Raw genomic sequence first — 13,272 nt, 5'->3', positions numbered from 1 at the left:
CTTTTTAAAAGTAACTTTCCAAACACTAGAATAATGTACAGACAGATTACATTTTATTTCTGTTCAGTTTAACCAATCATACGGTAGCACATATTTCTCTGAAACAATTTTGTTTATTCTTCCATGTACAAACCTACCAGTAAGAAGAGAACAGTCTGAGCCGACTCAGGGCTGTTGCTGCTGGCAGCCCAGTGAAGGGGTATTTTTCCCTCGACATCAGGAATCCCAGGATTTGAATTGTGTTGAAGTAACTGCTTAACACATTCAGCATGTCCATGTGCAGCTGCCCAATGTAAAGGTGTCCTCTAAAAATTGAATATATAATTATATAATTTAATGCAAAGAAAATAATAAAATAATTTATATATATATATATATATATATATATATATATATATATATATATAAGTAGATATTCAAGTCCCTCAACCATACATGCTAACCTTAGGGGAACCCACATCTTTTAAGCAGTGAACCAGTATACTTTACTAACTAATTCTGCAATTATAATATTTTCTTGATCGATTTGATTGAGTTGTTTTATTTTACTTCACTTTTCTGCCACCTTTGGCTAATTGCAAAGATAAGAATGAGTGATATGTTGAAATTGATGAAGACACACTCACAAAGAACACCTATACCCAGGCCAGGATTCAAACCTGGAACCCTTGGTATCATAGCACACTCTGCCACGGAGGTCCACTTAATATTTTCTTTTAAGTTCATTTGTTCACTAGAAATTAGAACTTACTTTATTATTATCTTGATCATCAATTTCTCCAGATGCCACATGCTTGAGAACAACAGCCAAGCATCTGCCATATGGATGTCTAGTTGTTAAATGAAGTATTGTAACACCACCTTTATCCTTCTGTCTCCAATTAGAATCCCGACTGATTATATTCTTCAAACATTGCAGGTGACCCTGAAAGAAATTAAGAATTGGTATAAGAAGAAACATAAATTGTTTAGTTTCTTATTGAAAAAGACATGTCAAAACGTCAAGTGAATGAATTTCTGACCGCCAGTGGCGGCGATTGGGGGGGGGGGGGCAAAGACAGTAACTTTCCCTTTGTATATTAGGTCCAAATTTCTATTATTTTTGGTTGTTTATAGTGCAGGGGCAAAAGTGCAGGGGCAAAAGTGCAGGGGCCAAATCGCCGCCACTGCTAACCGGAAATGTATGTCAGTGAATATCAGAATCGAAAGCTGCAATGAGTATGTTGCTCACTGACAGAGTAAGTTGGATATACTGTCTGATGACTTTTCTAAGATGATTCTCCAAAACTACACTTACTGTTGTATTTGAGAGGGAGATTTTTCTAGAAAGAAGACCTACACAGAATATCCCCCAGAAAGAAGCAATATTAAACAATTTTCTGAATATGAGATAAGAAAACAGTTTCTAAAACACACAAACTATGCAGTAAATTACAGGGGCGGCGCGTGCCTTTTCAGTCAGGCAGGGCACATTTTTCTATTGGGTGGGGGGGGGGGCAGTTTACCTCTATATTCCTCTTTAAGGTTTTTGAGGGGAGTTCCTTGATATGGAGTAAGTAAATTGTTCGAACAATTTGGAATAAAATTAACATTCTGATCAAGATATCTCTCCAAAGAGCATTAAATACTCACTATGTAGGAATACGAAAAATCAGCAACATATGGAACAAATTACATGAATAAAAAAAAACTCGAATACTGACGTCAGAACTCTATACGCTTGCAGTAACTAAACTTTGGGTAGATACTGGAATGATTAGGAAAATGTTACTACACTGCAGTTTCTCTTCCATTGTCAATGAATTGAAAGGCGTAGATATTAAAGTTTCTACATGATTCAATGTCATATTCACCAAGTATCCACTAATATCAATGACTAACTAGGAAGATGATGCAGCGTTAAGTTCAGTTACAACACTTTACATTGGCCATGTACCCCCAAAAAGTTCGTTTATACGTGCGAAGATATTCTGCACGTCAAGTTGCTGGAACACAGACACAATTACACAAATAAATAAACACGTACAGTAACTATAAAATCGCGAAAAACTAATTATTTCATAAGCGGCCAATACTCACAGACGGAACGCAATGCAAACTCACACACTAACTCAAATCCAAATCCGTATTACAATGAGAAGAAAGGAGGATCTTTTTAAAAATATGAGGGACTAGTTTGTGCAATAAAAAGTATTGACAACTTTTCAGGTCGCCGGAACAAGCGCGAAGAAAAGCATTCGAGTGATTTTTTTCTATCTTATTGCTGCAGGCTGGAAGAACGAATGAACTGCCTGCCAAGTGCTGGAAACACTGAATGGTGAACGAGGCAAACATGAATGGGCAGGGCACCTCGTTCACTGCCCAGAGACGGGTACGAATTTTGCGCTTTTCCATTGTAAGGGGACCGTCCCTTGCCTATGCTGTAAATGTTTGGATCAGTCAGTGACGTCACGTCTCCGGGCAGAGCCGAAATTGGACTCTCTCCAACAGGATGGAGAAATATATTAACCTCGCACAGGGTGCATACCCTGTAAGTCTGGTTGCAGCAACGTAGGGGTTGAGGGAAAAACAAAAAAAATATTTACGCGTATATACCGATCGTCTCTTCAGATGAACTTTTTATGTTAAAATTGTTGTGGGGCAGTGCCCTAGTTGCCCTTTATGTAGCATCGCCACTGGTAAATTATTTTCTGTTGTGAATTGAAAATTATAATTTACAAAAAAATATTTTTCACTGTTAACGATGTGCAATTAACACAAAGTATGTACATTGTTGCAGAAAAAACTGAACTATAAAAATAGTTTCTTACATTTTTCACTACCTACACACCAGTTTACTATTGTATTACACAAACCTCTTTTATTACTATATTATATTACTCTTGTCAACCAATACAGATTAATAACCTTTGTTCATAGTAGCAGTAGCAGAAGACCATTTCTTTAGGTGCAGCCCATTCATTCAATGAATGTTTGGTTTTAATTTTAGACATATTTAGGGAGTAATTGCTTAGTATTAAAGGTCAGAGGTAAGTGAACCATTCTATCTTATGTTAGTGATTTTTTGTTAGAGTCTTGTGACAGACAATTACCCCCTCCACTTTTCTTCTTGCTATCAACTTTACTTATGATTTTCCTATATTTTATAATTAACCACTGATATTATTTATTCCATTGTTGTTAATTTTTTAAGATTAGAAAAATGAAGGGTGCAAATTAATGGGGCCCACCCCAAAAGTAGATTATCCCCAGCTAGAAGGGTAAATTTTCATACCTGCCAAAATTAAATATTACCCTCCCTAAAACAATACAGACACACAATTATAACAAATATTTTCATTGGAAATGGAGTATGTATTACTTAGAGGTGTCAGATGCCATCAATGAGGGAGCTGACAACACAGTTAACTATGATGACACTAATAGCCCAACTTATCAAAAAACACTGAACAATACCGTAATGTGGGGCTATTCTGAACGCATTGCAGTAAATGTCGTTGAATTGTAGTGGTACCTGATAGCAGTGTAAAGTTAAAAAAAATAGTTCTGTAACTCATGATGTTTATTAACATAATCATATTGTTTATTATGATTATGCATGACATTGGTGCTACTGATCGACAGAATAAGATTTTTTTTTTCAGAATTCCCTACTACTAAACAGATCTGGTTGATCCCTATGTCCACACCTACGAGGGTCACTATTTATATTTTGAGCCTAACAATGAAAAAACAGGAATTTGGCATTGAAAACTGCTTTATTGTTTTTCGAAGTATTCTCCTTTATGGTCAGTACACTTTTACATTCGTTCGAACCATTTGTCAAAGCAGTTTTTCCAATCTTCTTGAGACACCTCCATAATATGGTTTTTGAACGCATCAACGGCGTCTTCCGCCGACGAAAATCGTTGTCCACGCAATTTATTCTTGACAGTCGGGAACAAGAAGAAGTCATTGGGTGCCAAATCAGGATTGTACGGCGGATGACCCATCAATTCGATTTTTTGACTGTTCATAAAGTCGGTTGTTAGACGAGATGTGTGACAGCTGGCATTGTCTTGATGAAGAATGATCCGACGGCGTTTGTTTGTTTTCCGTATTTGACCGAAGACCTCTGGCAAACAAATTGTTGTGTACCATTCAGAGTTGACCGTTCTACGTTCCTCTAAAGGCACAGTTGCCACATTACCAGTTTTCCCGGAAAAACAGGCGACCATTTGTTTCGATGTGCTTCGAGCGCGAACAACTTTTGTTGGATTGGGTTCATCTTGAAACACCCATACAGTCGACTGCTGTTTACGTTCCGGCTCATATGCATATATCCATGATTCGTCACCTGTTACAATCTTATATACGTCTTTTGAAGCACTACGATTGTATTTATTGAGCATTTGTTTGCACCAATTGACGCGAGAATCTTTTTGAGTTATTGTCAAATTGTGTGGGATCCAACGAGAACATACCTTTCTCACAGCTAAATGATCATGTAATATTTTATATATGCTGGTGGAACTAATTCCTATGGTTGCCTCAATCTCACAGTATGTCACATGACGATCTTGCAGTATTAGGTTTTGCACAGCATCAATGTTTTCTTGAACAACAACTGATTTTGGACGACCTCGCGAATCTCGTCGGTGAGCGAATGGCGGCCACGATTAAATTCGTTATACCAGCGTTTCACAGTGGCAAAGGATGGGGCTCCATCGCCAAATGTGGAAGTAAGTTGAACGATGCACTCTTGTCTTGATAATCCACGTCGAAAATCGTAAAAAATCATAGCACGAAAATGTTCACGAGTTAATTCCATTTTATTGTTGTCGCGCAATCTCCAAGGCAACATAAACAACACAAATGAAGCTATTGACAAAACATTTGAAGTACGTTATGGTCAATAATGCCAGACGATTCCGTGCAAACGTTAAATCGCGCCTAACTTCTATCAGTGTTGCCAAGGCTCAAAATATAAATAGTGACCCTCGTAGATATAATAATAATAATAATAATAATAACCCATGGCTTAAGAGCCCTTGAGTGCCAAGGCCTATCTACTGACTGACTGCTGGCCTCCCTCACACATGCCTCAGCAGGGGTGGGTGATCATCCAAACAGTTATGAGGCGAAGTGTGGTCAGCACAACGAACCCCCAGTCTTTGTTGTAGGTTTTCCATGTCTGGGTTATGCTACTCATTCGTAGCTCCCCAAATTTCCTCACGATGGTGGGTGGCCACCGATCCCATACACTAACAGAAATCTCAGCAGAAAAGTTGTCATGCCTCACCCCAGGAGATTCGAACCAGATTCGAACCAACATGCATTCTCTAGTCTGAGCCCAAAGCTTGATGACTTAGACCTCATGGCTATGGTATGGGACCAACACCTATCAAGTTAATTAATTATTTACACATTACCTTATGTGCTGCCCAGTGTAATGCTGACCTGCTTGTGACATCTCTTACGCTGGGTTTGGCACCTGATTTGAGTAGTATGTCCACACATTGAGGTCGGTCACCTAGCACAGCATATGCTAGTGGAGTTCGTCCCCAACGGTCTTTAGCTTCAACTTCAGTGAAGAAACCTGGAAGAATATTTCACGACAAATCAATTTGAGGTTTCACACATTCATTCATGACATGCAGTATAAAATAATTATAACATTAATTCTAATATGCCTAGTGTATCCAACACTACATTAAAAATTTACTATTAAAGTTGGATTAAAACAGTCTTCACCTTAGTTGTTTCAGAAATAGATGTTGAATACATAGGAAAATGGAAAACATAACACAAGAAAGATAAAGAAAAATAAGTCAAAATCCCCTCCTCTTTCGAACTTTCTCACCTGAGTAATAGGATGTGAATGTACATTACTTTTTTCAGTCTGGGAAGCATAAGGTAATTTTTGAGTGTGAAGCTAATTTAAGTGTCAATATGATAATAAGTTGGGTCCCATAACAAAATTGTAGAGGATGTAAAAAAATTGGAAGGAATGAGAAGAATGCAATAAATTAGCAATTATTACAGTACTAGAAGTACAGCCAAATAAAAAGTTAGAGTGAGTGAATTGTCCATCACTGTGTTCACTCAATCTGTTTTCCTTAAGGTGAGGGTTATTGAATTGAAACAAAAACTCTATTAACAGAAGATAACATCTATTTCAACATTAGCACACCATTCCTTAAAACATAAAGGTAGAATAAAGATAAAATAATGTAAGTAATGACTGACAATTTACCTACTGTTATTTTAGCTGCTGATTGCACATAACTAGTCTGTCAAATCCGCACCCCCTCTTTTTTCTCTCTCTCCGGAAATTTACATTGTTCATTTCACATTAGAAAAAAAAAGTAATATCCTTATTATTTTCGTAGACATTAAAAGAAATAAATTTCAGTATTCCTGAACTCAAAATATTGAGTGTAAAATCCAGAATCCAGTTCAGAAACTCATGTTTTCATATTTGATCATTTAATACAAAAAATAAATGGTTCGGAGAGTTTTCAAAATTCCAAATGATAATTTTTAAGTGAGAAGTCACACAACATAGATTTTCTCTAACTAAAAAAATATGTATTTTTGAATAAAATTTGTAAATTTTAATATCAGAATAGAATAACTATACACTTCAATATATTAACTGTATAAAATGAAAAAAAAAATTAAGAAAAATCAGATGTGCTGTTGGCTCGAGGAGAAGAGTCTACCCAAAAATATAAATCATATGACCTGGAAATAAAGAGAATAGTTTATTATTATTTCTATTAGTCACTTTTTTGTTCGCAGCCTGATCCCCCCCTCCCCTATTACAAAACTGTCATGATCAAGAAACATGTAACCAATCAATCATATTCTTAGATATACAAAACTAATTTTAAAGAAGGAGGAAAATGCAAATTCTCTTCAGGTAATATTGCTTCTCTTATAATTAGAAACACCATCAGACATAATACATGCCAACATAATGTTTACCTGATAACAGTCTTTGCAGTCCATATTTATCTCCATTAATTGCAGTGGCATGCAATGGGGTGATGTTATTAGCCAGGCAGAAGGAACTGGACACCTTAATCTTGGCATCACTGATGAATGGTGGAAGACGATTGGCCGAAGGCTTGACAAGTGCAGGTTCATTTGGTCGTGTGGGGATTCGAACTCTTGCTGCACTGAGTGGTGCATGGCGAGGGCTGAGACTCAAGTAAGCTAGCTGGATGGGAAGTAGATCATTGTCATCATCACTATACTTCTGGTTTCCTGCAAAGTCATCAGACATTGCAAAACCATTCTGCCCTCTGAAAAAGAAAGAAAAATTGTATCAGGGTATTTCGGAAAATATGAGAATGGACCAATTAAGAATTTTCCCCAATACCCACAAAGTACTAACATAAAATTTAGACTGTGACTCTAGATGTAAAATTGCAAACCTTCCTTGAAGAATATGAATGATTAGTTTATCATCTTCAATAATTGCAATAGGTTTTAGCATTGAAAAGAAGCTGTGTAATTAGACATTTTTTTTACAAAACTAAGGTATGTGAATTGTATGTTTATAAACATAAAAATAAAAACAAAATAGCGGAATCTTATACTAAATTACAGGCAATTTACAGATATACATAGGATCAGTAAAGTTATCAGTAATTGAACTCATCAAACCAATGATACTACGTCAAAATCTTCCAGTTGTATATGCGACACTGATGTTTTCTTAAAATTATGTTGTGTGTGTATTCATGTATAGAAAGCTACATCTGAAGTAGTGAGATCTAATGAAATGTTGAGCTTTAAAAAGGGCTGCCTTAATAGTCATGTTTTTAAAATGCTGTAATCAATAACTACAATGTTAAATGAAAGTAATGAATTTTATTCCTTGAATTAGTCATACGAAGGAAATTCTTTTGAGAATACATCTTGAAGTCATTCTTCAACTTAAAAAAGGCTCAATCTACTTCTCACCAATCTCCTGCATGTTGTGTATGTAGGTGAACATATAACTTTTTGAATGTTGCATTGGGAAAGAATATAGTGAATAATTTACATTGCCAGACTTTCAGGTGTGTCACACAACACTCTCTCGTGATGAAATATTCAATTATAGAACCACTGTAGCTAATTTCCAATCTGGACTTGCAGTCCAACATTTATATACTTTGTCGATCTACTGAATGTATTTCACGAGGCAAGTATTGATCTCATAAGCACAGAAAGGCAATAACAACATTCAGTAGATCATCAAATATTTAAGTTGTGCTACACACACACACCAACACACAAGCAAAATGGAAGCAAATAATAATTTCAGATTCTTTTCATAATTCATAGTTCTCTTATTTGCTGTTTATACAAATAGCACAAAGTTTATTATCTGGCATTATCTCTTTAACATATCCTATCTCGTCTCGATCTTCTTACCTTGACTAGTTTCTCTTGTCCCTTTCATGTTGCTTAGTTTTCTTTGTAGTTTTGACTCTTCTCTCTTCTAACCTTGTCTCGGTCATTTCTATTCCTATCTCCCACACTTCGTCTAACTGATCAAGTCTCTCTTCTCTCCTCCAGCTTTGTCCAATTTGTCGACTTGCTGCTCGAGCTTCGTAATTTGTCGACTTCCTGCATGGCCTTCGTCCAATTTGCCGACTTGCTGCATGGCCTTCGTCCAATTTGCCGACTTGCTGCATGGCCTTCGTCCAATTTGCCGACTTGCTGCATGGCCTTCGTCCAATTTGCCAACTTGCTGCATGGCCTTCGTCCAATTTGCCGACTTGCTGCATGGCCTTCGTCCTATTTGTCGACTTGCTGCTTGGGCTTCGTCCAATTTGTCTCCTTGCGCTTCGTCCTATTTGTCGACTTGCTGCATGCATGGCCTTCGTCCAATTTGTCGACTTGCTGCTTGAGCTTTGACTCATTCTTATCGCAACGTCATTTTTTCTCGACTCGTCTCTATCTTTTTGTCATGCCTTTTGACTCGTTTCCTCATCTTGTCACTTTAAAGCCTCAAGTGTAGTACCTTCCCCCTCCTCGTCTCTCATGCCGTCCTTCGCATCCCCTGTCTCGATTTGTCCCTATTATCTTCTCGGATCTTTCTTGGCATATCTTCTCCTCGTCTTCTAATTTCATTATTTCACCCGTTCCAATCGCCTCTTCTCCATTTCCCCGTGTCCAGCTGCAGTCACAACTAGGCAGCTGTCTAGAGTAGCTACCACGTGGACTGAGTGGAGTCTGGCAACTGCGGATTAGTTGAAGCTTCTCGAACAGCCAATATGCGAGATTTAAGACTAGGGGTGTGCGGGTCAGAATCTTTTTGGTCGGGACGGGAATTTTTTTTTTAATCCCGACATTCGGGAAAGGAAAAATTTGCAATTTCCCGATCTATGTTCGAAATTTACCGATGCTCTGGAAATATTCTATTCTACCTGTCATATTCAACTCAAGTCAGGGGTTCCCAAACATTTTCGTTTCACGGCGCCTTTATACTTAGTGTTCCAAGATCTTTCCGCGGCGCCCAAGGCAAAATGTAGGCCAATCGACCACTTGCCAGGGCGCCATGGCGCACACTTTGGGAACCACTGCAAGTGATTGCTTTGCATTTATGGAATAAAAACTATCAATTTCCGATAAGTTCCAGTCACTTACGATGCAGAAAATGTCGAGAATTTATGACTTTATAAAATGACCATTCGGGATTTCCCGACTGCTCGGGATCCCGAGAAGTCGGGATCGGGACGGGAATGTTATTCCCGGTCCTGGTCCCGACTTTTCTGGATCCTGCACACACCTATTTAAGACTAATATAAATCATGGGCGTCCGGAAGGGGGGCCGGACGGCCGTGCCCCCCCCTTGAAAATGAAAGTCAACCAAAAATTATATATTTTTGACATATAATTTCATTTCAGCCACAACAATATTTATTAATTATTGTATGAATATGATAAATTCAAATTTAAGCAATGTTTTTTTGAGGGAACAATACTATTATTAGGGAAAATGTGCCTTGTTTGCCCCCCCACCTGGAAAAAAATATCTTCCATGCCCCTCCCTGGAAAAAATCCTGCGGACGTCCATGATATAAATATGTATTTAGGAAGTTAGTTAAGCGTTTACTTTATAATAGGAACACAGTCCATCCTTGGACGATTAAGAGATTCTTTTTAATCATTATTCTTAGAAAATAAGTCGTCTTGGATTATGTTTTAAATTTTTTTGTTTAAAACATTTTTTCTGTTCCTGTTTAAAACATTTAAAAAGTGTTCAAAACAAAAAAAACTGTTTGTTTCTTTTATAAAAAACACAAATTTTGCCAACCCTGGATTTAAGAGTAAAAGAAAGGCGAATTCATGTTGCAAGATAGGACCTAATACGCGTATTTAGCATCAAATCAGAAGTAATATATATGTAAAACGGCACTCCATTTCTTTACATGCGTACCTATCGCTTTCTGTTGAAAACTGCAACAAACAATATTACACGTGTAATTGTATCGATCTCCTTTACTACCAACAATAATGAAGCTCTGATAAGTTTGAAGTCTACAAGCACCAAGCAACAATGCAATATGTAGCGGCCAGGGAAATGCGATTCAGTTTAATTTATAACGTTAAAGTATGTACGCAGTTGTGTGAATGTGTGGTTTTCAGTTTTCAATCGTTGAAAATGAGTGACATTCGGGGGGAAAACTTAGTTGTTCTCATTACCAGAAATTGGCGAAAGACAGGGCAATGAAAAATCTGAGGTAGTGAGTAAGAGTGCAAAAATTGATGTACTGTTTACATTCATTTGCGTCACATGTTCAACTGGCACGTCTTGCTTTCCTCTCCATTAATTCTGAAATTATCCAGTAACTAGACTACGAAGATGTGATCGACGAAATTACAAGAGAAAACACTCCTTGCGTGACTGTCTGTTCGCTTGCTCAACAGACTCTTAGGACAAAGTAGAGACTCAAGAGAAAGAGCTGCACCAGTGAACGCGCGAGAGGGAAATGGATTGCGTGGAGGGGAAAACGCGACTGCAACTACTAGCCGTTTGCAGCGGTGCTCGAAAATCGACTGCAGTTCCCAGGCTTCGAGCAGCGTGTACTGCTTCGCTCTGTCCACACGATTCCCCACCACCCCTTCTCTGCCGCTATGCGCGGCCTTGTTCCAGAGATACCTGGGACAGGGTATATGAGCGCCAAGTAGCAAAATTTGCCCCAGTCACAGATTTTGATTTTACGGTCGCCTCCCGTACCACATATAGAAATACGACTTTTTTCGCAGGAAGTCAAACGTGGATCTCCGGCTTCTCAGCGACCATCATAATCAATGAGCCACTCCTGCTTCGTACACACAGAACGAACTTCGGTCTAGCCAATCACCACGTCCTCTCCTGTCAACGCTCTTGACCTACTGCTACAAGGTCAATAAACATCGAATGACATTTATTTGATTTATATCATTAGCCTAATTAAGAGTGTTTTGGTTCCACAACACAATTATTGATCGAACATGACAGTGTAGCGGACAGGCTCGTAGTGTTGAATGAATATTGTGTTTGCACATTAGAAGAAAACAGATCTTCATGCACGACCATATGCAGTATACTCTGTCCCGCCTATCTCTGGAGCAAGCGAACGAAAACAAGTCTCTGCGCAGTAGTGACGCGAGACGGTTCCTCCAATGAATAAGTGAGAGGGATCGGGATTGCGTGGAGGGGGTGAAGCGGCTGCCGTTATCAGTCTTCGCAGCAGGGTTTACTGCTTCGCTCTGCCCACTCGATTTCCTCCCTCCTCTGTCGCCATACGTGACCTTGCTCCAGAGATAGACGGGACAGAGTATAGACACAATAGGTGAGGTTTTACTTTCAGTAACATGGTAAAATTAAATAGTTATAATTTCAGTTATTATTAACACTTTAACTTAGTCAGTATATAACGTATAATTATACCTCTATAATAATATATAATTATGTAATATATCGCTTTCTCCTATCGTTCACTCGTCCTCCGAGTAGGGAGAGGCAAAAATGGGGAAAGGAAAATTAAATTCAACCTCCGTGTTTTTACAAACTCTGGATTGATTGTTACAAAAGTATCTAGAGTTGGTACGGATTCGCGAAAATCTCATTCCTGTATCCATTTAGTTTAATTTTAGGCGTAATTATAAACATATTATAACTCTGATACGGAAATTGAATTCATATTCACTTACCAACTGAAGAAAAGTCGTACGTAAACAAAATCCACGGCTCTTCTTAAACTAAGTTTCACTACACACACACGAACACGCTTGCGAATTTAATGCACAAATATTTGCAAATATTGGATAGCGCATGAAACACAGTCTTACGAAAATATCGTATCCTACAACGTTAGTCTCCGTTCAGTTGGTAAAAGCGTTTTAAAGACCTCACTGACTATGTCTGACTCATCAAATTACATAAATAATATATCGTCGTTTCTTGGAACTTTGATCGGCTTGAAAATACTTCGCCCATTTTACAGTATAATATTACTTACTAGCGACGATAACATCCGCTTACAGTACATTTCTAAGCGAATATACTGAAGGGAGCAGCTGCCCCTTACCCCCGTGCGCATCCCTATGCGTAATGCTTCAAGATGCTTCACCCTCCGCATTGGAAATTTTTCAAATACCACAAAAGGGGCGTGATGCTGATCACATCACCCCCACTCACGACCGGATCAAGAATGTGTGGGGCGTTACCCCCACACCCCCTATACGCCTTCATGGCGTGGTGCTATGCACAGGGGAGCACCACACTGGGTTTGTGAGCTCTTCGTTGAAGTCCACTTTATGCATAAATAGCCTAATCTGCATTGGACTTACAGTTTAAAGTTCGAATCAACCCTCCCCCCTCTCCTCTTCTCTCTCTGTACCAGGACGAGACCAGTCTCGTTGCAGACTTGATCAATTGGAACTTAAGGTACATGAAACATTTTCCTAAATCGAATATTTTTTTCAAACTTATCAAGAGATAGCTGTTGTAGCTTACGGTTACGGATATGATCTATGTGCTGTTTGATGTGCAGAAACTTATGTTTTCAGTTTATTTTTAATTATTTCTTAATATTTTTGTATATACGGTATGTACAGTGGGATCCATGAGTATTATCGTGCAAATTGTCCATCACCATGTTCGTGCACTTTGTTTGACCCAATAAGAGCTTTAAGAATTAAAAGGAAACTCTAAACAAGATGTTGACAACTTCTGCACCAGCATACATAAAAATCCATCGATTAAAAACACACAGGATGTGAGAGAAAAATTAATGACAATAG

The 13,272-nt window shown here is 38.2% G+C and overlaps 1 protein-coding gene across 1 annotated transcript in view; it reads right to left on the bottom strand.

The window, feature by feature from the left end:
- Window positions 1-13,272, bottom strand: part of LOC145995047 (inversin-like) — a 99,658-nt gene that overhangs the window by 10,661 nt on the left and 75,725 nt on the right. Inside the window, exons 2-5 of the mRNA XM_083131579.1 lie at window positions 6,970-7,289; window positions 5,412-5,578; window positions 752-925; window positions 138-305 (exon numbers count right to left, since the gene is read on the bottom strand). Of these exons, the coding sequence (XP_082987705.1) occupies window positions 138-305; window positions 752-925; window positions 5,412-5,578; window positions 6,970-7,270 (810 nt within the window). The 5' untranslated portion in view covers window positions 7,271-7,289. The remainder of the gene's footprint in view (window positions 1-137; window positions 306-751; window positions 926-5,411; window positions 5,579-6,969; window positions 7,290-13,272) is intronic.

The sequence above is a fragment of the Lepisma saccharinum genome, chromosome 11, assembly GCF_977018435.1.
Source record: "Lepisma saccharinum chromosome 11, izLepSacc3.1, whole genome shotgun sequence".
Lineage (NCBI taxonomy): Eukaryota > Metazoa > Arthropoda > Insecta > Zygentoma > Lepismatidae > Lepisma > Lepisma saccharinum.
Note: the sequence above shows the minus strand (reverse complement) of the source record. Positions and strands in the feature narration are given on the sequence as shown.